At 41.1% G+C, this 26,156-nt stretch overlaps 1 protein-coding gene across 1 annotated transcript in view; it reads left to right on the plus strand.

Annotated features, from left to right (window-relative positions):
• Positions 1-26,156, plus strand: part of LOC126153794 (dynein regulatory complex protein 1) — a 385,975-nt gene that overhangs the window by 64,776 nt on the left and 295,043 nt on the right. Inside the window, exons 2-3 of the mRNA XM_049916094.1 lie at positions 18,417-18,534; positions 18,688-18,892. Coding sequence (XP_049772051.1) covers positions 18,417-18,534; positions 18,688-18,892 — 323 coding nt within the window. The remainder of the gene's footprint in view (positions 1-18,416; positions 18,535-18,687; positions 18,893-26,156) is intronic.

Consider the following 26,156-nt stretch of genomic DNA (forward strand, 5'->3'; position numbering starts at 1 on the left):
TTATTTATTTTAGCTGAGTTGGAAGTTTGTTGTACAAAACAGTACCGTAAATGTTGGTTTGTTTTTGTGTTAAATCCTTGTTTACTCTTGATATATAGATGTCATTGCACATTCTTCTACTGTAGGAATGAAGATCTGAGTTGGTTTTATAATTTAAATGTTCATTTTTATATTAACAACACTTCTTTTATGTAGAGGCATGGTAAGGGTAGAATGTTTAGGTGTTGAAATAACTGTTTGGAAGGTGTTAGCCTTGTACTGTTTGAAATTATTCTTACAGTTCGTTTTTGTAAGGTGAAGATGGTTTTCATGTTTGCCTTATAATGACCCCAGAGGGTTAGGTCATAGGTGATATCAGAATGGATGTAAGCAAAGTAGACAGTTCTGTTAACTCTCTACTACACACAGTACTAATTATGCATAATGCAAAGCAATCATAGCTTAAATTGTTAGTGAGGTAGAGAATGTGGGCTTTCCAGTCTAAATTTTCATTAATTTGGACACCTAAGAATTTTGTGGCAGCTACACTTTTGTTTATTTTGAATTTTGAGGTTCACATTATAACGATGAGTTTGTTTTCCTGTAAAGTATATAATTAGTTTTTGAAGTATTTAAGGTTAGACTGTTCAGTTCAAACCAGTTTTGTATGTATTCCAAAACTCTGGTTGCAGATGTTGGTAATTAGCTATTTATGTCTGTTACAACAATATTTGTGTCATCAGCAAACAAAGTTATGTGTGTACCACTGATTGGGATCTTGTTATCATTCATATATCTAAGAAATAAGAGAGGTCCTAGAATGCTGCCCTGAGGTACTCCGATTGGTACAGTCTGCATGTCCAATCTGTACACAATGCTTGGCTTTTATTGTTTACTGAGGTAATTTCTACTACCTGTTTTCTATTGTGGAGATATGACTCAAACCATTTTAATACAAGTCCTCGTATACCTAAAGCTACTAGTTTGTCTAGCAAGATATCATTATCAACAGTATTGAATGCCTTTGACAAGTCTAAGTTTATTCCTGCTGTACTGTTATTTCTGTCAAGTCCCATTACAATGTTTTCGATGAATTGGGTAATTGCTGTTTCTGTACTCATTCCTTTGCAAAAATAAGTTTGGTTTACAGAAAGTAGATTAAATTTTTCGATTTATCTTGTAATTATATTTTTCATGACTGTCTCTATCATTTTTGAAAATACAGATAACAAAGCAACCGGTCTATTGTTTCCCACTTCATTTATATTACCCTTTTTATACAATGGTTTTATTTTTGAAATTTTTAATCTTTGTGGGAACATCCCTTCTGTTAATGACATGTCTATGATATGTGAGAGTGGTTCTGCTATGACACTAGCACATTTAATTATGACTGAACCTGGTACCTTGTAAATTCCAGAGGACATTTTATTCTTAATTGTTTTTATTATCTTAACCACTTCTAATTTAGTTGTGGGACATAGCAATATTGAATTACCACTTTGCTCTCTTTGAACCCAGTCAGTACTACTATTATTACTAGCAAAATTTTTACTCAGATTGACTGGAGTGTTTATGAAATAGTCATTTATGTAATTTTCTAGAGTACCATTTCTGAGTAACACACAACGATCATTTTTTAATACAATGTCATCTTGCTTTTTAACACTTTTGTTTGTTTCCTTTCTTACTATATTCCAATTTACTTTCGACTTGTCTGCTGTCCCTATGATTACTTTGTCATTGTGCATTGTCTTGGCTGTTTTAATTACTTTCTTATAAGTCTTAACATATTCTGCAAAGTGTTCATCTTGGTTGTCTTTTCTCAGTCGATTGAGAAGTTTTAGCTTTTGACTGGCTACTCTGATAGCAGGTGTTATCCACTGGCTGCTGTTGCTTGGCATGACATTAATTCTTCTCAGCTTTTGTGGAAAACACATCTCAAATATGGACATGAAAGTATTATAAAATGCATTGAATGATTCATTTGAGTATAGATCTTCCCAGGTTTCTTTTGCTAAGGATTGAATAAAAATGTTAACCTTTTCTGGGTAGAAGTGCCTTTTATATTCCCACTTGTATTTAACCACCTCAGGTACAGAAGCATGTTACTAGTGTGTTGTGGTCTGAAAGGCCTAAGTTTACGTTTTGTGCGTCGGTAACGTCATTTTCGATATTTGTAAAGATATTATCTAATAGGGACGAAGATGACTCTGTTGTTCTAGTGGGGTCTGTGAAGAGTGGTTTCATGCAAAAGCTGTTTAGGATACTCAAAAGCTGTATTTTTTTCTTCATTATCAGTTAACAGGTTGATGTTAAAATCTCCACATAGGAATAAGTTCACTTCATTGTTATACAAAATGTTTAGCACTGTTCCCAAATTTTTAAAAAATATGTTTTTGTCACCTGGTGGTAACCTGTATATTGATATGACAATTAGTTTCTTACGCTTCTCCTCAGATTTTAGCTCTATAGCACATGATTCAAAATGTTTCTGCATATTTAGATAGTATGTTTCATATCTAACTTTACACTGCAGCCCAGCCCTAGTGTACATGCATACTCCACCATTTTTACAAACACTGCGGCAATAATGAAATGCTAATTCAAAATTGCTTATATTTATTAGACTTAATTCACTGACCCTGCATCAACAATTCTGATAGACAAATACAAGAGATATCTACAAAGTTGTTTATGGTGACTTCTAATTCTAACACTGTATTCTTGAGACACTGAATGTTTTGACTCATTATCTTGAAAGTTTTGCAAGTATTTGTATTTTGTCAATACCTGGTGAAGTGCTGCTTTGTTGCTGATTTTTCTCACTTACCTGCTATTTTTCAGTCTGATTGCCACAATCTCTTCCTTTTCTTCGTTTGGTGCCATGAAAACATTGCTAAGTGAAGCAGCTGCACCTAGCCTTTGGCTCCTCCTCAGGAAGGGTTGATTAGCTGCCACTGTTGTTGGAAGTTCAGTGACTGCTGCTATTGATGCTGTCGGTGACACATGGTTTCTCGTACAGTGACTGTGTTTGCTTTTTTTACTGACACTGTTTCTGCTGGAGGTGGGGCTGCTGCTGTAACTGATGTTGGTTTTTCTTCAGCTACTGATATTTCTTCTGCTGTTGATGGAGTTTTAATTGTTATTGCTGTTTCTTCCATTGTTGTTGTTGTTGTCATTGCTTTTGTTGATGTTGTTGGTGGTGGTGGTACTGCTGCTGTCGTCATTTGTGTTGTACTTGCTGCAACTGGCTTTGGCGATTTTACTGATATTGCTGTTTGTGTTGCAGATATTTGCAGGTGCCTCTTGTTTTTTCCAGTAATTTCTGGGTCACAATTTCCTGCCCTAGACTGTTCAAGTGAAGGCCATGTGTGCTGTGTGAAACCTGTGCCCAATGTCGCTAATATCAACAACATCAACGTTTTTGAATTGCTTGCATATATCAGAAAGAAGATCGTTAGTAGCTCTGATCTCCTTGTTTACAGAAGACCAATGTGGCAAATCGTAGCGGCAGGCAATGGTCACAAAGAGAGCGTTTGGGTGCGACATATGAAGCAGTTATTTCCTTAATTCTGAGCAAGCTGTGGATGTTTCGTTTCTGTATTTATCGTTTGAGCCGCCAAGCAGAGCTATAAAGTCGCCTGAAGATAACTCCATAATTTCTTTATATCTGATAGCATTCATTATTTCTGAGAGGGGCGCTCCCATTTTAACAAAGCTCATGCCTTTCACAACTGCTGTCTCATTAACACGTGATTCCGCGTCCATGACTGTCGGCTAGAATACAAAGTTTCATCAAGCGACCACGAATATTTTTGCTGCGACATAGGTACATGTCGTTGTAGTTTTTGAGTTTTCAAGGGTGCAGAAATGGCTGGTTTAGGTATCTGAATGTTTGCAGTAGCATTTTCTGATGCAGAGTCGTCACTTAAGGGGCTCCGGAACGCCCTATACTTGCAATGTTAAAATAACGCTTATAAATTACATCTTTCCTCACAAAGTATTTGAGGTAGGAAGTTGAACTTTTTACAGATTATTTATTGGAATATGGGCTACAACTTAACACAGGGATTTTACAAAATTTTAGTTCAGTTATTAAAGATGATTTTTTTCAATTGTAATCAAAATTCACAACATTTTTTTGCAATTTTTTATTTATATATTCAAAAATATACAGTTTTTTGGAAAAAGGCTGTGTTAAATTATGCAGAAGGTACTGTGTAACATTTACTGAAAGTTTGAAACAAATATGTTTGGAAGATCCTTAGAAAACATGTAATTAGTATGAGAAAATAAAAGTTTTGGGAATCGAGCGACAAAGATTGGATTAACTTTTTAGTGCATTCCAGGTCCATAGGATGGATTATTTTCATCCTCTGCAAACTCCTCCTCCAGCTTCCTCTTGTTCCTCCTCCTGTTTACTCTTGCTTGTATTTCTAGACTCTTTACAGCCCTGTCTGCAGCCCGAAGGCGTTCCTTGTCTAAAGCAAACATTGCTCGTACCATGTTAGAACCTATCTTCATTCCCATATTTCTAAATACCTTGCACCTTACAATGTGGCCATCATTGAAAGTCGCAACAGCATCATACTCACCAAAGTGAAATGTTTCTATTCTAACAAATACAGTCTTGGGGATTCTCGACCATATAACACTATTTACACTTTCATTGGGGTTTTGAGTTTTTCCGTGAATACACTTTTTCAACAGTTCAGGTGCTGCTAAGTCTCTGAAAATAGGATTTATCACCTCCATTATTGCATGAGGCAGACTATGCTTATGAGTGTACACTTCACCAGTTAGCAATCCTTTGTTATATTTACACCAACTGTCTTCTTCTTTGGGACACAAGCTATGTTGGGGATTTTCATGGGTTGAAGAAGTATGAAAAAAAAGAGCCCAAACAGCCTTCTTCATTTCGTCGACACTTTGTGTATTTTGCTTAATAGCCATTCCATAATAGTTCTGTATTTTGTCAATTACACTGTCAGTTGACCTTCCCTTCCCATCCAACCCTTTACCATTACTGAGTTTTTGTTTTTTGTACGAAGCTTTCAGTCGCCGAAGTCTTGTTCCAATTCGCTTCTGTACGTGTCCAATACACTCAAATTTCTGCACTATAACATCACCATAGGGCTGCAGTCCTTGAACATGTTTGAAACTTTTAGAATCACCGTCACCAAGGTAATTAACATATCGCACTTTATCACACGCCTCAGAACGCTGGAATATACTGGCAACACCAGCCACTTCCATTCCTCCACTACTGCCACTATAGTTAGCTTTGCAATTATTTTCATGTGAACCTTTACATTTTTGTGGACATCTACAATACTTTGATATTACTGCTACGTCTAAAACTTTCCCTGTATACATACTGGTGGCAGATACTACACCATGAAGAGATGCGTGTCCCCGTTTATGCCAGGTACCATCGAACGGTGCAGTCAAATCTCTGTTACCATTATTTTCCATTACTGCCTCTTCCACAGCGTTCTTCATAGATTCTATACAGACATCTTCCACTTTAGACCCTATTAATTTATTATAGGTCGTAAACTTGGTTGGGGGATTTGGAAGATTCATGATGCCACGGAAAATTGCACCTGCAGTAGCACCCTTACCAACTGAATGCAAGGAATAAACAAATCTAATGTTGTGTTCGTAGATTTTGCTACCATTTTCTTCAGTTGCAGTTACTGCAACACTGTTCCAAAAGGTGGTCATGTATGAACACTTATCACATTTCAGTTGTATTTCACTAGCAAGTCCTACGTGCTTTATTATGGAGAGTTCCAGACCAACTTCACTACAATGAATACATCTTACACAGTTTGAAAAAATTCCTTTGAGAACCGACATATCAAATATTTCATTCACATCCGATTTGCCCATAAAACATTCATAGTTTTCACTCATTGAACCAAGCTTCTTCTGTGAAGTATTTTCTTTCCCACTTTGACTGCTATGGGCAGGTGTACTTGAGAGGTTGGGTTCACTCACTTGGTTGTTGTCTTTATTGTATACAGTAATAACACATACCTTTGGCTTTCCAACATTTCTCCTTTTCTTAAAAGCATTCAGAGGATTTCTAATAACTTTACTTTTACACACTATTATACTTCAACAAAGCAGAGACTCAAGAAACAGAATTAATTACGAATATTTTCGAGATAACGACACAGTAAATAAACATGAAACAATCGACAATCACACCAGCGATATATATTGAACCATCACAGGTTAGCCACAACACATACTTTACATCACTAAAATGTACCTGATGAACACGGACGCTAATAATAACACCATTTGACAGCAGTTTAACAGCGCCACAATGGGTCACGCCCATGTAGAACACATTTCAAAAAAAATTTAAAAATAGTTGTAGTCTTCGGAATTGAATAAATTATATATCTATTAAAAGGTAATAGTCTGCAGATTCAGAAAACGCAAAGAAGTAAAAATTGAACTTTTCATGATTTTGAGCCTTTCCGGAGCCCCTTAATGCACTTTGGACGTCATATTGTTTTTTAAAGGGATTTGGTGAATTTGGTAACTCTATGCTGTTACAGGTATCACATTCCCACTCCGATATTTTGTTTTCGTCTGTTTTTTGCGACGGACTGAGTTTTTTGTACCGTAAATTGAGCTCTCTTTCGCATATAATGCATATGACGCTATTTTTGCCACCTCTCTCATAGTTTTTACACACGCTATAATTTGTTTTAGAGTTGATACAAGTTCTGGTATCTGATTGAAATTTATCATGCGATTTACTTGTGTTCTGTTGCGTGACTTTGTTACAGTCGTGTTTTAAACCCTTTTATCTCCTCCAATGACACTGAGATACACTCCTGGAAATTGAAATAAGAACACCGTGAATTCATTGTCCCAGGAAGGGGAAACTTTATTGACACATTCCTGGGGTCAGATACATCACATGATCACACTGACAGAACCACAGGCACATAGACACAGGCAACAAAGCATGCACAATGTCGGCACTAGTACAGTGTATATCCACCTTTCGCAGCAATGCAGTCTGCTATTCTCCCATGGAGACGATCGTAGAGATGCTGGATGTAGTCCTGTGGAATGGCTTGCCATGCCATTTCCACCTGGCGCCTCAGTTGGACCAGCGTTCGTGCTGGACGTGCAGACCGCGTGAGACGACGCTTCATCCAGTCCCAAACATGCTCAATGGGGGACAGATCCGGAGATCTTGCTGGCCAGGGTAGCTGACTTACACCTTGTAGAGCACGTTGGGTGGCACGGGATACATGCGGACGTGCATTGTCCTGTTGGAACAGCAAGTTCCCTTGCCGGTCTAGGAATGGTAGAACGATGGGTTCGATGACGGTTTGGATGTACCGTGCACTATTCAGTGTCCCCTCGATGATCACCAGTGGTGTACGGCCAGTGTAGGAGATCGCTCCCCACACCATGATGCCGGGTGTTGGCCCTGTGTGCCTCGGTCGTATGCAGTCCTGATTGTGGCGCTCACCTGCACGGCGCCAAACATGCATACGACCATCATTGGCACCAAGGCAGAAGCGACTCTCATCGCTGAAGACGACATGTCTCCATTTGTCCCTCCATTCATGCCTGTCGCGACACCACTGGAGGCGGGCTGCACGATGTTGGGGCGTGAGCGGAAGATAGCCTAACGGTGTGTGGGACCGTAGCCCAGCTTCATGGAGACGGATGCAAATGGTCCTCGCCGATACCCAAGGAGCAACAGTGTCCCTAATTTGCTGGGAAGTGGCGGTGCGGTCCCCTACGGCACTGCGTAGGATCCTACGGTCTTGGCGTGCATCCGTGCGTCGCTGCAGTCCGGTCCCAGGTCAACGGGCACGTGCACCTTCCGCCGACCACTGGCGACAACATCGATGTACTGTGGAGACCTCACGCCCCACGTGTTGAGCAATTCGGCGGTACGTCCACCCGGCCTCCCGCATGCCCACTATACGCCCTCGCTCAAAGTCCGTCAACTGCACATACGGTTCACGTCCACGCTGTCGCGGCATGCTACCAGTGTTAAAGACTGCGATGGAGCTCCGTATGCCACGGCAAACTGGCTGACACTGATGGCGGCGGTGCACAAATGCTGCGCAGCTAGTGCCATTCGACGGCCAACACCACGGTTCCTGGTGTGTCCGCTGTGCCGTGCGTGTGATCATTGCTTGTACAGCCCTCTCGCAGTGTCTGGAGCAAGTATGGTGGGTCTGACACACCGGTGTCAATGTGTTCTTTTTTCCATTTCCAAGTGTAATTTTGTTTCAACAGTTTTTTCCGTAAGTATGTGAACTAAATCATCTGTGAGACATTTCGAGCAGAACCATATCTTACGTTTTGGATCTGTATGTACACATTTATAATGGAACACAGTTTTACATACCGTGCACATTACACCTTTTTCAGCACGTTTATCGCAGATGCAGGGGTCCGAACGGATTATTTCACTTGATTCGTAGTATGACGATGTGAACGGCCCATCTGTGAAGTTTTCTTCATACCTTCTTCTGGCTTCATTGTTGTTTGTTTTTTTTTGTCTTATATATCACTCTTTTATGCTTATGCCAATAGTCAGCACGTTACCCTCTCCTGTGGCCCCAGTCAGAAGACATGCCAAACTGTCCTTTTTACAAAACACAGTGCAACTGTGTCAACTGGCAAACTCCTCACAAAGACACAGAACTCACTGGATGGTCTTAGATGTCTTAGAAGCCTCTTCAGTAAACAAATTAGCACTGAACAACAACAATACATAAACATAATGAACAACCATGACAAAGAAACTGACAAGGAACTACAACAAAGTTTAGGAAATATCTGCAACAATGAAAGAGAAAAGAAGTAATTGCAACAAAGAAAGTGATAGGAAATAGGCCTAAATGCAACAAAGACAATAGAAATAAACAATGTTACTTCAGTGAAGACTTAACATTACCCTGGAAAGTTAAAAAAAAAATGATTTTTTAAAATAAAACCTGTCCAACTTAAGTGTGGAAGCTCTCCTTTACAGAGAATATAGTACTACATGGTATTAATCAACAGAAAAAAAATCTAACTTTTCTGGATTGGCATTTTTGAAAAAAAAATTTTTGTACTAGTTATAAAAAATATTCAAAGGATGACAGTTAAAGAACTTAGACAGATATGTCCAAACGGAGGATATCATTGTAAGCATAAAGCAATTATCTCTCAAATAAAAAAAGCTCTAACGAAATATCTAGAACTGTTACAGAGATAACAGCATTTTTAAAAAAAAATTCCGAAACTCGCATCTTCAAAATGGTGTTCGCAGTGTCATCTTTGGTGGCCTGTATCTTGGAGCAGGAATTTTTTTTGGAGAAAACAAAAAGATACGTATTTCTTACTTACTCCTGAATTTTAACATTTGTTAAATTCAATAACACCTGAGACTAAGAAGGTAAACCCCTGCCTGAAGTGACACGGATTATGCCAGAAATATTTTCAGCTTTTGTACAGAGTCCTTCATCAGAAGTAGAACTATCTCTCTCTCTCTCTCTCTCTCTCTCTCTCTCTCTCTCTCTCTCTCTCTCTCTCTCTCACACACACACACACACACACACAAATGGGCACTGTCTGCAGGTGCTAAGGCCCAGCAGCCTCTGGAAAGACATGATGTTTATTTAAGAGAATGTAGCTTTTAATGGTAAAAAAGGCAGTAGTACTATTTGTTATGTAGTCACAATGCAGAGGGAGAGCATATAGATGGAACGTCTCCACAAGGGTAACATGGTACTAAGAGGTCTTGTTCCATTGATCACTTATATGATTAATTGTAAAAATGTTGAACAAGTATTTTACATACATGCTCCATCGATCATTTGTACGATTCATTGTAATGATGTGGAACGAGTCTTTCACATTCCCAGAAATTCTGCTACAGGATAGAAAGAGTTGTCAAGGAAAGACTTTTTCAGTTTGTTTTCAAATTTTACTTTGTTGTTTGTCAGACATTTTATATCATTGTGCACCTCTTTTTTGCTAAAGAAAACCCTGATGTGGAGTAATGAATTTCATTTTTCTTCTTGGAAATTCATGACGGAATAAATATACCATGAAGCTGAAACAGAGGTCTGCAGAATGATCATGGATGAGGGCCCCACATTATTCTTATGGCACATTTTTGAGCCATGAATACTTTCTTAAAGTTGAGTTGTCCCAGAACATTATTCCATATGACATAATTAAATGAAAATAGACAGAATATGTCAGCTTACTGATTTATGTCTTCCCAAGATTTACAATGATTACTACTAACTCTAACTCTGGTTTCTACACATTTGCAGATGGTATCCACATATACCACTGAATGTACCTATTAAATTATATCACTGTATGACACATATTTCAAGATATATGATGTCATAGACATTGAGATGCATGAAAAACTAGTTTTTGTTCAAAACAGAGAAAATTATATAGACTCTACTCATCCAGCGTTTGATAGTGAGAGCACTCAGTGGTTTCCAACAAACTGTAAACATAATTTGAAATCTTATTTAGACATGCTTCTACCTTGAATAAACTGTCTATTGACACACAGTCAACATGGGTTTAGAAAACATCGTTCCTGTGAAACACAACCAGCTTTTTATTCACATGAAGTGTTGAGTGCTATTGACAAGGGATTTCAGATCGATTCCATGTTTCGGCATTTCTGGAAGGCTTTTAACACTGTATGACACAAGTGCCTTGTAGTGAAATTTCTTGCTTATGGAATTCATCTCAGTTATGTGCCCGGATTTGTGATTTCCTGTCAGAGAGGTCACAGTTCGTAGTAATTGACAGAAAGTCATTGAGTAAAACAGAAGTGATTTCTGGCATTTCCCAAGGTATTGTTAAAGGCCCTTTGCTCTTCCTTATCTATATAAACAATTTGGGAGATGATCTGAGCAGCCATCTTAGGTTTTTTGCAGATGACGCTGTCATTTATTTTCTAATAAGGACAATAGAAGATCAAAACAAATTGCAAAACAACTTAGAAAAGATATCTGACTGGTGTGAAAATTGGCAGTTGACCCTAAATAATGAAAAGTGTGAGGTCATCCACATGAGTGCTAAAAGGAATTCGTTAAACTTTGGTTACACGATAAATCAGTCAAATCTAAAGGCCATAAATTCAACTAAATACCTAGGAATTACAACAACGGACAACTGAAATTGGAAGGAATGCATAGAAAATGTTGTGGGGAAGGCTAACCAAAAACTGTGTTTTATTGGCAGGACACTTAGAAAATGTAGAAGATCTACTCAGGAGACTGCCGATACTATGCTTGTCCGTCCTCTTTTAGATTATTCCTGCATGGCGTGGGATCCTTACCAGATAGGACTGATGGAATACACTGAAAAAGTTCAAAGAAGGGCAGCATGTTTTGTATTATTGCGAAATATGGGAGAGAGTGTCACTGAAATGATACAGGGCTTGGGCTGGACATCATTAAAAGAAAGGCATTTTCGCTGTGACGGAATCTTCTCATGTAATTCCAATCATCAACTTCCTCCTCCAAATGTGAAAATATTTTGTTGACACTGGGTTACACAGGGAGAAATGATCACCATGATAAAATAAGGGAAATCAGAGCTCGTATGGAAAGATATAGGTGTTTGTTCTTTCCGCGCACTGTACAAGATTGGAATAATAGAGAATTGTGAAGGTGGTTCGATGAACCCTCTGCCAGGCACTTAAATGTGATTTGCAGAGTATCCATGTAGATGTAGATATAGATGAAACATAAAATATTTTACACATTAAACTCATTGTGAAGTAATCAGAAGTCTGAAGCTCTTTTTATAGATGGGAGATCGATTGTTTAAAAAATTGGGTTTACTGGTAGGTATCCATTCCACCTAACTCCCTGTACCATGGAGTGGATGCCACAGAGTCTGATATCAGTTACACTTTGTGCTGCTAGTTACAAATTGTCACAGATATGAGGCACAACAGTGTGAGTAACAGGAGTTTCCTTCGAATTATACAAGTTAAGAACATTATTTATTAACATTAGATAAAATATTTGAGAGTTCAATCATGAGCTCTTATTTTATAAAATTGTTTTTAATACATCATTAAATAGAAGTTTTCCTTATTCTCGTGACTCATACTAGTCAAATTTAGGTTTTAAATTCTCCCTTGACTATTAATCTATATTACGTCAAACACAGTTAATTTAACTGGCAAATTTAAAAATGCTTGCATGATCAGCATATCTAAGAGTTGGACCTTACAGTGTGATTTTTGGTCTGTATCTGTCACTGCTGGTACCTGGCAAGTAGAATTTTTTCTGTGTTTGACTATCTTCATTGTGGAACACTACACTTATCCCTTACAGATAAAGTTATTGTTGTGACAGTGCCACGACATTTAACAGTGCCACCACGACAGTACATGCAAATTGCAATAAAGGCACTCCGCAACTCGGCTGAGCGTGGGAGCGCCACCTAGCTACGAACGGCGCCGGCCGCATGTTACGGCACGGCAGTCGAATGAGAGATACTGAGTTGTTATCATGTAACCAGCTTTTGTTTCTAACAAGGGAACATCCCCATCGCACCCCCCTCAGATTTAGTTATAAGTTGGCACAGTGGATAGGCCTTGAAAAACTGAACACAGATCGATCGAGAAAACAGGAAGACATTGTGTGGAACTATGAAAAAATAAGCAAAATATACAAACTGGGTCGTCCATGCGTAAGATAGGCAATATTAAGGGCAATGTAAGGTGAGGAGCTCCGTGGTCCTGTGGTTAGCGTGAACAGCTGCGGAATGAGATGTCCTTGGTTCAACTCTTCCCTCGACCAAAAATTTTAACTTTTTATTTTCAGTTTAAGTGAAAAACTCTTATGTTTTCATCACTTTTTTTGGAGTGATTATTACATCCACAAGAAAACCTAAATCGGGCAAGGTAGAGGGAACTTTTCACCCATTCGCCAAGTGTACTAGTTAGGTGGGTCGACAACATATTCCTGTCATGTGATGCACATGCTGTCACCAGTGTCGTATACAAAATATCAGACGTGTTTTCCTGTCGAGGAATCGGTTGACCTATGACCTTGCGATCAAATGTTTTTGGTTCCCATTGGAGAGGCACGTCCTTTCGTCAACTAATCACACGGTTTTGCAATGCGGTCGCAAAACACAGACACTAAACTTATTACAGTGAACAGAGACATCAATGAACGAACGGACAGATCATAACTTTGCGAAAATAAAGAAAGCAAAATTTTCAGTGGAGGGCAGGTTTGAACCAAGGACCTCTCGTTCCGCAGCTGTTCACGCTAACCACAGGACCACGGCGCTCCTCATCTCACATTGCCCTTAATATTGCCTATCTTACGCATGGACGACCCAGTTTGTATACTTTGCTTATTTTTTCATAGTTCCACACAACTTCTTCCTGTTTTCTCGATTGATCTGTGTTCAGTTTTTCAAGGCCTATCCATTGTGCCAACTTATAACTAAATCTGAGGGGGGTGCGATGGGGATGTTCCCTTGTAAGTGAGTGTGTTTGAATATCCACGCAATTATTGGGGATTAAAAGTTATAACACTTTTTGGCGACGAGGTCGGATATTTTCACTGCGTTGTGGATTTGTGTGTTCGTGACGGGGCAGACATGGAACAGCTTATGCAAGCGCTCATTGAACAACAAACACAGCTGACGGCTGCTACTCAGGCACAACAAACACAGCTGACGGCTGCTATTCAGGCATTGTCGACGTCGCTTACTCAATGTCTGTCTTCCTCTTCTCCGCCTCCATTCCCTCCTTACGACGAGGCCGCTGAAGACTGGGAGGATTATGAGAAGCGTTTGCGGCAACACTTCTTGGCTTTCGGCGTTGTTGACGCTCTTATGTGTAAGTCGTTATTTCTATCTTGGATTTCCCCACGGATCTATCAGCTGCTATCTCAGTCAGCCCCTCTGCGGGAACCTGCCTCCCTGCCCTTCCAAGAAAAGTGACTTATTGTCTATTATCACAAAACACCCACGTTGTTGCCGCCCACGTGGTGTTCTACCAGTGTCGTAAACAGCCCCATCAATCTTACCGGGCTTGGGCGGCGGAACTACACGGTCTGAGTAGCAAATGTCAGTTTGTCACGTACACTCATCATGAGTCTTATGCTGATTCAATGGTTAGGGATGCTATTCTACGGCTTGCTCCTGATAAAGAAGTTCAGCAACGTGCCCTACAACTGCCAAACCCGTCGTTGTTGGAAGTTCTAAGCATCGCTCAATCTTTTGAAGTGTCTCACGCTGCTGGCGCGCAAATAGACGCGTGGTGTGATGTAGGCGCTGTACAGTCAACTTTCGACACGGACAATTTGCCTGTTTCACAGGAGAACGAAGATGTGGAGGCAGTTCACTCGTGTAAACAACGTCGCGTTGGGCCGCAACGCTCACAGCGAAAACAGCAACCACAGAAGCAGGTTCGTTCCGCACTTCCTTCTTGTCCACGTTGTTTCGTACAGCATGACAGGGCCGCGTGTCCAAAACGTTGGGCCACGTGTAATTCATGTAGGAAAAAAGGCCACATTGCTTCTGTGTGTCAGTCCCCTAAAGTTCCTGTCGACGAGGACGAGGCATCGGACATGGATGTTAACTGTGTGCTTTCTCAAACAAATAAGTTGTTTGTTACTGTTCGTGTTCTGGATAAAGACATTCGCATGCAAGTGGACACTGGCTCTGCCATAACTCTCATTAATTCTCGCACGTATTTGGAGTTAGGCTCCCCTCCCTTGTCTCCAGTTACGCGAAATCTGAGAACTTATAATAAACAGAAAATTCCTATCATTGGCCAGTTTGATGCTTCCACTGCCAACAAGTCTGTTGTTAGGCCCCTCACGTTTTATGTGGTGGATCATGCGGGCACTGAAAACCTGTTCGGTTATGATGCTTTCCAGTTGCTTGGGTTCTCCATTGATGATGTGCACCTCATATCTGAGGATATTCCGTATCAACAGCTGGATGGATTGTGTTCTGAAATTTCGTCCGTGTTCTCTGCTGGTCTGGGTCGTGCCAAGGATTTTGAAGCCCACATTACTCTTAAACCTACAGCTCGCCCTAAGTTTTTCCGGGCATGCCCTATTCCGGTGGCATTGCGTGCATCTGTCAAGGCTGAGATAGACAGGTTAACAGCTTCAGGGATTCTCCTTCCTGTTACCTCCAGCGAATGGGCATCGCCAATCATGGTGGTTTCTAAACCAAACGGGAGTCTGCGATTGTGTGGTGATTTTAAAGCCACCGTCAACGCTCAGAGCCTCATTGACACTTATCCTCTTATTTACCAAGCTCGCTGGGGGCCAGTTCTTTTCCAAACTTGACTTATCGGAGGCGTACCATCAGTTGCCATTGGATGCTTCTTCCAAAGAATTTCTCGTCATCAACACTCCTTGTGGGTTGTATCAGTACCAGCGGTTACCATTTGGCGTCGCTAGCGCGCCGGCCATTTTTCAGCTGTTTTTGGAACAGCTCACGGCTTCCGTTCCCGGCTGCATAAACTATCTGGATGACATTGTTGTCACGGGGGCCTCCACTGAGGAGCACCTTCGCAATTTGCATTCACTGTTTCGGGTTTTGCATTCGGCTGGGTTGAAGTGCAATCTGGACAAGTCACAATTCTTCCAACCCTCCATAGTGTATCTTGGTTTCCACTTGTCCTGTGAGGGTATACAACCTCTATGACAGCACGTTGCGATCATTAACGCTCCACCCCGGCTGTCTACGGTCAAAGAACTTCAGGTGTTTCTAGGCAAGATTGCTTATTATCACAAATTCATTCCATCCGCAGCGGCGGTAGCTCATCCTCTGCATCAGCTGTTACGCAAGAACGTCCCTTTCTGTTAGTCCGACGAGTGTGAGCAGGCTTTTGTCCGCCTGAAGGCTCATTTACAGTTGGCGCCTTGTCTTGCCACATTCCGTTCGGGTCAGCCCTTGGTTCTGGCGACTGACGTGTTACAGTAGGGCCTAGGGGCTGTTCTCGCCCATCAGTATGAGGATGGGTCGGAACGACCCATCGCCTATGCTTCCAAGACCCTCAACGATGAGCAACGGTGTTACTCTCAAATTGAAAAGGAGGCGCTCGCTATCATTTATGCTCTAAAAAAGTTCAGCGTTTTTTTGTATGGTTAAGTTTCACCTCATCACCGACCACAAGCCGCTGGTCTCTCTGTTCAGCCCATCGGCGTCTCTTCCGGATAAGGCAGCCCACCGCCTGCAACGTTGGGCCTTATACTTCTCTCGTTTTCACTATGAGATTCACTATCGCCCCACGGCCCAGCACGCCAATGCTGAAGCATTGTTGCGATTGCCAATGGTCCCCTACCTGGTTTTCGATCGTGATGAACTACTCTGTTTCCACATTGATGAGGAAGAACGCCGTGCGGTCGTGGGTTTTCCACTTACAGGTTCGCAGGTCACGTCGGCTACTGCGCGGGACCCGGTCCTGCGTCAGGTGATCGGTTTTGTTCAATGGGGATGGCCGGACAGGACCAAGGGCCGGGCATCGTATCCCCTTTGCAACTACCATGCCTTGCACCTTCGTCTGTCTGTTCGTGATGGTGTTGTTCTTCTGGCCACAGATGGCGCATCTCCACGGGTCGTGGCGCCAGCCTCTCTTCGCAAAGCTGTTCTCAAACTGTTGCATGAAGGCCATTGGGGGATTTCTTGGACTAAGTCCCTGGCCCGCAGGCACGTTTATTGGCCCGGTATTGATTTGGACATCGCCCACATGGTTGCTGCGTGTGGTCAGTGTGCTCAACAACTGGCTGCACCTCGTACAATACACTCTCCATGTCCTGAACCGGCGCAGCCATGGGAACGGGTGCACGCTGACTTTGCCGGCCCCTTCCTCGGTACTTATTGGCTACTGTTGATTGACGCCTTCTCAAAGTTTCCGTTTGTTGTTCGATGTCCGTCGCCCACCACTGCGGCGACAACGGTGGCTTTGTACAAAATCTTTGCGCTATAAGGTCTTCCATCCACGATCGTCACGGACAATGGCCCTCAGTTCTCTTTGCAGGCCTTCCATGATTTTTGTACTGGACAAGGGATTCATCATGTTACATCATCGCCCTTCCATCCGCAGTCGAATGGGGAGGTCGAGCGCCTTGTCCGCACTTTCAAAAGCCAGATGAAAAAATCCCTTGGTGATTTTTCCACAGATGATGCTCTGCTGCAGTTTCTGAGTTCTTATCGCTTCACGCCTCTGGGTGATCGCAGCCCTGCTCAACTCTTGCATGGCCACCAACTGCGCACTCTGCTGCACCTGCTTCACCCTGTCAGGCCTTGTGCTGTGTCCCCTAGTGTGGGAAAATACTCGGTGGGCACCGACATGTGGGAACGAGGGTATGGATCTCGCCCTAAATGGATTCCAGGGGTGGTCAAGGCTCTTCGCAGCCGCCGGCTTTGTGAAATACGTACGGACGATGGCATGGTTGTTTGCCATTATGACCAGATGCGACCATGAGTGGTGGCCACGCCGGTGCCACCGCCCCTTCCTTCGCCTCCACCAGCCCAAGAAGCCAGTCCTGTTGCTGCTGCCGATCTACCATACGTGTTGATGCAGCCGACATCGCTACCGCTTCCGTGTATGCTGGAACCGGCCTCAGTCGCGACGCTGCCTTCTCCGGGACTCATCTTGCTGGAGCCCACCCTCAGGTCCACGACACCTATGGATGCTGCTCCAGAGTTTTCACCCATCATCTCGTCCTGGAGTCACATTCCACGCACGAGTTTCCGTCCTGGATATTTTCGACCATACTCTCGTGTCTCTCCGCGGGATCTTCTCGGGGCCTCACAAGAGGCCATGGATGTCTCCACACTGTCCATGTCTCCAAGGAAGTGAGTGTTTTTTTTTTTTTTTTTTTTTTTTCAAGGGGGGAAAAGTGTTGTGACAGTGCCACGACATTTAACAGTGCCGTCACAACAGTACACGCAAATGGCGATAGAGGCGCTCTGCAACTCGGCTGAACGCGGGAGCGCCACCTAGCTACGAACGGCGCCGGCCGCATGTCACGGCACGGCAGTCAAATGAGAGATACTGAGTTGTTATCATGTAACCAGTTTTTGTTTCTGAGTGAGTGTGTTTGAATATCCACACAATTATTGGGGATTAAAGGTTATAACAGTTATCACTGATGTATTCATTATACAAATGCATTAAAGTCTGAAAAATAGATTTTAATGTCACTTGTCTTCCATTTTGCTGCTACCTACCACCAAATAAGTATTATTTACTTGACCTGTCATACAGTAAAAAATTATTTTGCATTGTATCTGTAGGTGCACATGTCAAACCTACCTCCCTCACCCCCCCCCCCCCCCCCAACCCATACCAACACGGATAATATGTTAATAAAACTAAGAAGAGAGATGTAATTACTGAAACAGTCTATGTGTTTCAGGCAACATATTGTTGATGAAGAAGAGGTGCAGGAAGAGAAAGGAAAGTCACTGCTTGATGAGCAAGTGGAAAACAGTGCAGATCAACTAGAAAAACTGTTGTTGGAAGGACGTGAACTGGTGTGTATTAGGTATATTTTCATTTAGAGTCTTGAAGATTTTGGAATTTGAACATTATACTACACAGTAATTTGCAATAAACAAACAAAAAATTCCTATCACTTCTGTTACATTTTGTAGTAGTGCCTGTTCTAAAAAGGGGTGTTGTCGCAGGTAACAAATGTTCGAGTAGCTAGTGATTCTCGGGAAGTTAAGCATCGTGAAGAACTTACTATTGCAAGAGGAAAAAGGACAAAGGTTGTAGAGGAAGAAGCTGAAAAAAGTCTGAAGAAATTTGAAGAAATTGACCAAAAATGGTCCTCTATACTGGTGTCAAAGGATCCACTTGATATTCATCATGCAATGGAAGAACAGAAAGGTTATTATTTATTGCATAGTCTGGCAGATTGAAATAAAAATGCTTGTAAACAGAGTTATCTCTTTAAAATTCTGCAAATAAACATTAAAATCATCCAAGTAAGGGGCTTAATCACTATCCTTAATAGTTTATGCATTATTTATAGTACTTCACATTTTCAAACAAAAGCAAATATGGATCTACACATATGCTTATCACATTGAAAAGGACAACTTTCAAGGAAATGAAATTAGTTGTGAAAAAATTAAACAAATATTATGTGTTTGACTGTAATAATGTAGGACACCCAGCATACAAGCTTTTTGAACATGATTAACTTTTATTATGTGTTTTCCATTTACATTAGAATTTTGTTTGAACTGATTCTGAGGGAAGGAATAGCTACTGATTAATATAATGTAATTTAAAAATGTAGGAAGTTTTTGTTACAACATACACTGTCTCTACAACAAAACTCACTTCTTGCACATCTACCATCTGTTCCTATATAAAACACTACTATTAGAAGCTACTTGTGATATAAACCATAGCTCTGCAACCATCTGTGTGCCTTTGTGGGAAATTAGTGTATAATTAACACATCAGATGAAGTGTTGACAGGTGGTAAATTTCTTCTCTTCATAGTAATTAACATTAAGAATTAGCTTACGACTATGAAACTTGAATTACATCTTCCTAATGAGGAAGATGCTAATTTGATTTCATTAATAATTTACTCACTGTTTATATTATTCCTTGTATGAAAATGGAAAGAACTGCTAAATATAATCATCTCAATGTATATTTATTCCATTCATGTGCACACCCACAGCCACGCACACATGTACACATGATATGCACCCACACACATGCTTGATACATCAAGGGTGAGAACTTTCAGGGACATGGAATTAGTTAGAAAAAACGTCAATCCAACAAACAAACAAAATAAAATTGTATGATCTTTCGCAATGACACGAAAGACTATTCAGTATAATTCACTTTTATACATGAGTACATGTTGCTCATTTACACAAAGATATTATGGTGAACTGATAGTTTGGGAAAGCTTTGGCTACTTTATTTTATATTACTGCTGATTACTGTATGTAGCCAAATAAGCCTCCTTTGGAATAAAATTCCTAGCATTAGAAGCTGCTGCTTGTATAATGCATAGAGCCAGTACAGTCTGCATGCATTGGTGCAAACTTAGTTTATGGTTATCACATAAAATTAAATGTTAGTGTTGACTTATACTGTTGACAAAGTGCTTTTGTTCATTGTAATTAACAGTAAGAGTTAACTTATTTGTGTTTTAGTGTTCAGTCTGACAACTGATGCTATGCATCTCTCCATGCTAATCTCCTCTGTTCAAATCTCATCACAATATGCCTAACGCAACCTACATACATTTGAGCCTTGTTACTGTTTTCAAGCCCTGGCCTCTCTCCACTTTCCTTCCATCACAAAATTAACTATTCCTTGAGGCCTTTGTGTCTGATCAACCTGTCCCTTCTTTTTTGCGATAAAATGCTTTTCTCTCAGATTTTATTCAGTACTTCTTCGTTACTTATCTGATCTAATCTTCAGTATTTTATCATAACAAGATACTTCAAAAGCTTCTACAGTGTCTTTGTTTGCAGTGTGTACAGCCTCTTTGTATTGTATATTATCCATGTTTCATTTCCATGTAAGGTTATAGTCTAGACAAATATTTTCAAAAATAACGTGCTTAATCTTAAATTTTGTAACATGCTTTCCTTTATCAAAATATCTTTTCTTGTTATTACCAGTCTGCATTTAGTATCCTCTCTGCTTCTGTCATCATTAACTTAAGTCATTAAAGCTTCAATTACTTCTTAGCACACACAGCCGATGAGCAATAATTTCAGATTATTTTTGAATAGCTCTATGTTAATAAGACCATTCATTCATTCATTCATTCATTCATTCCACACATTATCTACATCTTTATCTATATCTATACGTGACAAACTGACATAAGGCACATGGCAGAGGGTGCATCCCATTGTGCCAGTGATTGGGGTTTCTTCCCATTCCATTCATGTATGGAGCATGGAAAGAATGCCTCTGTGCTTGCAATTATTATTCTGATCTTATTTTCACAATCCGTATGTGAGCGATCTGTGGGGAGTTGTAATATATTCCTAGAATCATCATTTAAAGCCGCTTCTTGAAACTTTAATAGGCTTTCTCGAGATGGTTTACGTCTCTCGTCAAATGTCTTCAAGTTCAGTTCCTTCAGTATCTCTGTGACACTCTGCCATGGATCAGGCAAACCTGTGACTATTTGTGCTGCCCTTCTCTGTATATGTTCAACATCCCATGTTAGCCAATAAATGGAAGTCTAGCAACTGCTTTACCCAGAACTATCCTATGTGATCATTCCATTCCATATGCCTCCAAAGTGTTGCATCCAGATATTTGCATGAGTTGGCCGATTCCAGTAGTGGCTCATTGATATTACAGTCATAGGATACTACATTTTTTTTTTTTTATTTTGTGAAGTGTGCAATTTTACATTTCTGAACATGTAAAGCAAATTACCAATCTTTGCACCACTTTGAAATCTTATCAAGAATACTTATGCAGCTTCTATCAGACAGTACTAGATCATAAATAAGTGCATCACTTGCAAAAATCCTGATGTTAGTATTAATATTGTATGCTAGGTCATTAATATATAACATGAACATCAAGGGTCCCAACACACTTCCATTGAGCACACCTGAAGTTACATCCACATCTGCGATTGTTCTTCATCCAAGATAACATGCTGTGTCCTCCCTATCAAAAAGTCCTCAAGCCAGTCACAAATTTCACTTGATACCCCACATGATCGTACTTGTGACAATAAGTGTAAGTGTGATATGGAGTCAGATGCATTTAGGAAATCAAGAAATACCGCAGTGATATCTGATTGTCTTGATCCAAAGCTTTCAGTATGTTGTGAGAAAAGTGCAAGTTGGGTTTTACATGGTCAGTGTTTTCGGAATCCATGCTGGTTGGCATTGAGGAGGTCATTCCGTTCAAGATACCTCATTATGTTTAGTTTAGAATATGTTCTAAGATTCTATAACAAGTCGATATCGAGGATTTTGGATGGTAATTTTGTGGCTGACTTCCACTACCCTTTTTGTAGAGGGGTGTGACCTGTGCTTTTTTCAAGAACTGAGCACAGTTTTTTGTTCAAGGGATCTATTATAACTCAGCCACAAATTCAGTATAGAATCTGATATGGATTCCATTGGGCCCTGCAGCTTTGTTCAATTTTAATGATTGCAACAGTTTCTTAACACCACTTTCACTAATACTTATTTCATTCATCTTTTCAGTGGTATGCGGGTTTAATTGGTGCAATTCTCATGTATATTCATTTATAAAAGGAGTTAAGCATTCAGCTTTTGCTTTGCTACCCTCAGTTACATTCCTCTCTCATTTTCTAGGGACCAGCCACTAACTTTGGTGCCATTAACAGCCTTCATGTATGACTAGAATTTCTTTGGGTTTTGTGTAATATCATTTGACAATAACCTGCTGTGGTAAACATGCAAGGCATCATGCTTTGCTCTCTTGACAGCCAAATGCATCTCATTCAGCATCTATCAATGGCCCTATGATTTATTTTACACCTATTATGCTGTATTCACTGTTTCTTTAGACTGTATATGAAGGAGGTTCCCTTCTATTATGAACTGTTCTACTGGGTACACATCCATCCAGTGCTTGGTCAACTTTTCTTGTAAACTTGAGTCATAGTTCCTCTACTTGATCCTGCTCTGTGCTGAAAATTTCAAGTTCCTCATTGAGGTGTAACACTATAACCCATCATGACAGAGGGCCTTCAGAGATTTGGAATATGACAATATATACATTAATAGGTGGAAGTAGTCAGCAATAACAAATTACCATTAGGACAAATCTACTCATACTGACAAAGCAACTACTTTATGTATATTTATGCATATTAGCAAAAATCAGCTATGGAAAAAAATAAAATAAAATAAAATAAACAACCTGTCCATTCGCTCCAACTGCTTTGCTGCTGTTATTGCCTAACAGTTTTAACAAAAAAAATTGTGTAGCTTTACACAGACCACTGTCAACAGTCTATAAATGGGCAAAAACAAAATCTATTTAATATAAACATTTAAATTATGTGGAACTGACATCCTTGAGTCCAAATATTTTGATAAAGTGTAGAAAGAGTGGATAATGAGATAATATTTCTTCTTATCTATGAATATCTGGGATTTTCAATATCCTGCCTTATGTCTGCCAGTGAACCTAGAGCATAAAACCCCATTCTGAACCCTACATTGTCTATATGGCAGTTGTTTTCACTTCCAGTATTTTGATTGTGAATTGCTGAATTCATCCTAAATGGGCTACTGTTATTAACCACATGTACCATTATGGAATGACTGCCTCTGTATCCAAGTAGTCAACATGACAGAATCTTATGCAAAAGTTCTGAATTCGATTCCCAGTACTGTCAGGGATTTTTCTTTGGTGGGAAGACTGGATGGAGGTGCACTCAGTTCCTCATGATGCCACTTGTGGGGCTATCTGATTTACAGGTAGCAGCTCCAAGGTCGAAATGTTTACAACAGCCAGGAGTGTGGTGTGCTGACCTCACACCTTGTGTAGTCTTCAGGGCCTGATTGCAGGGTTTCCTTTTTTTTTACCATTAGGGAGTACATGTGTCAGCACATAAATGTAACAACCCCTATGTCTTTGAAGAAGCTTTGGTAAGACGTTTGATTATGAAATTTATACAATATTAATATTTTATATTTCTGTAAAATTAACGTTTTTTGATCGTAGCAGCATCAAGGCAGTATTGAGTGAAAGTATACTGTCAATCCTGTCTGCAAGTCAACATAGTATATGAGATGTCAGGGCTTTTTGTTTAACTTATCCACATGCAGGCATCACGACCATTTATTATCCATCTAGGTGCTGAAGAACTTCTCACACATAACCTCATCCAGTGTGAGTCTGTTGATCTGTAGTCATAGCACCTGTAAGATATTTTTATTTGTTTGGAATTGCATAGTATGAGTCTTCATACGGTTAAGGATTGAATTATTTGCAGTGAACCGGTTCTCATCTGTAAGTAGTGACATCAGGAAACATCACAGTTTTTGAAGAGTCTTCTAATTGTCCAGATGTCTGCAAAAGGAGCAGGACAATAACTGAACCATGTGGAACACCACAGTTAATATTACCACTTCTGAATTTGGCCTTATTGTTAATGTGGCCCTCTATTTTCGGTTGTTAAGAAACGACTCTATCTACGCAGGGGAAATGTATTTAATGTCACACTGTTTTAGTTTCCCTATTAGGATTTTATGATCCACAGAGAGGAAGATGTTGAAAGATCACAGAAAAATTCCAACACAGTTTTTTTTTTCTTTAGCTCAGCCAGGACTGAGTTCATGGAATCAGCAAAAAACATGATGAAAGTGAAACTAAGATGTTGTTAAAATGTCATTTTCAGAGAGCCTGTCCAATGTACTTTTGTGAGCTACCTTCTGCAAAGGTTTTGAGAACATTCAATGAAGGGAGATATGTTTAGATTTGTCAGTTTTGTCAACTGATAAGAGTAGCTCATACTTTCTATTTAATAAGCTTCTTATATTCTGACAGAAAAGTGCAAATGTATATGTGCTGTACTAGCTGCTGTTTTTTTGTTTCCCCAGTGATTCTTGCAATGGTGTTCATAGTTATTTAACAGCTGTATCTTTTGCAGGAGGGAGATGGACCCTAAAAAAGACCTAGTGAAAATATTTGAAGTCACAGGGATTGGACAAACAGTGATCTCGTTACACTGAATGGGTTCTGGAAATTAACTGTACTTGTAAACTTTTACCAAAATATTCAGGTTTGGATTATACTATGTATTGTGCGAATGTGTCAGGCTGTGATGCATGGATCACAGATGGAATTTATCAGCCTGCTCCGTTGAATGCCTTCTGAAGTTATGTACACTCCTGGAAATTGAAAAAAGAACACATTGACACCGGTGTGTCAGACCCACCATACTTGCTCCGGACACTGCGAGAGGGCTGTACAAACAATGATCACACGCACGGCACAGCGGACACACCAGGAACCGCGGTGTTGGCCGTGAATGGCGCTAGCTGCGCAGCATTTGTGCACCGCCGCCGTCAGTGTCAGCCAGTTTGCCGTGGCATACGGAGCTCCATCGCAGTCTTTAACACTGGTAGCATGCCGCGACAGCGTGGACGTGAACCGTATGTGCAGTTGACGGACTTTGAGAGAGGGCGTATAGTGGGCATGCGGGAGGCCAGGTGGACGTACTGCCGAATTGCTCAACACGTGGGGCGTGAGGTCTCCACAGTACGTCGATGTTGTCGCCAGTGGTCGGCGGAAGGTGCACGTGCCCGTCGACCTGGGACCGGACCGCAGCGACGCATGGATGCACGCCAAGACCGTAGGATCCTACGCAGTGCCGTAGGGGGCCGCACCGCCACTTCCCAGCAAATTAGGGACACTGTTGCTCCTGGGGTATCGGCGAGGACCATTCGCAACCGTCTCCATGAAGCTGGGCTACGGTCCCGCACACCGTTAGGCCGCCTTCCGCTCACGCCCCAACATCGTGCAGCCCGCCTCCAGTGGTGTCGCGACAGGCGTGAATGGAGGGACAAATGGAGATGTGTCGTCTTCAGCGATGAGAGTCGCTTCTGCCTTGGTGCCAATGATGGTCGTATGTGTGTTTGGCGCCGTGCAGGTGAGCGCCACAATCAGGACTGCATACGACCGAGGCACACAGGGCCAACACCCGGCATCATGGTGTGGGGAGCGATCTCCTACACTGGCCGTACACCACTGGTGATCGTCGAGGGGACACTGAATAGTGCACGGTACATCCAAACCGTCATCGAACCCATCGTTCTACCATTCCTAGACCGGCAAGGGAACTTGCTGTTCCAACAGGACAATGCACGTCCGCATGTATCCCATGCCACCCAACGTGCTCTAGAAGGTGTAAGTCAACTACCCTGGCCAGCAAGATCTCCGGATCTGTCCCCCATTGAGCATGTTTGGGACTGGATGAAGCGTCGTCTCACGCGGTCTGCACGTCCAGCACGAACGCTGGTCCAACTGAGGTGCCAGGTGGAAATGGCATGGCAAGCCGTTCCACAGGACTACATCCAGCATCTCTACGATCGTCTCCATGGGAGAATAGCAGCCTGCACTGCTGCAAAAGGTGGATATACACTGTACTAGTGCCGAC

The sequence above is a fragment of the Schistocerca cancellata genome, chromosome 2 (genome assembly GCF_023864275.1).
Source record: "Schistocerca cancellata isolate TAMUIC-IGC-003103 chromosome 2, iqSchCanc2.1, whole genome shotgun sequence".
Classification (NCBI taxonomy): domain Eukaryota; kingdom Metazoa; phylum Arthropoda; class Insecta; order Orthoptera; family Acrididae; genus Schistocerca; species Schistocerca cancellata.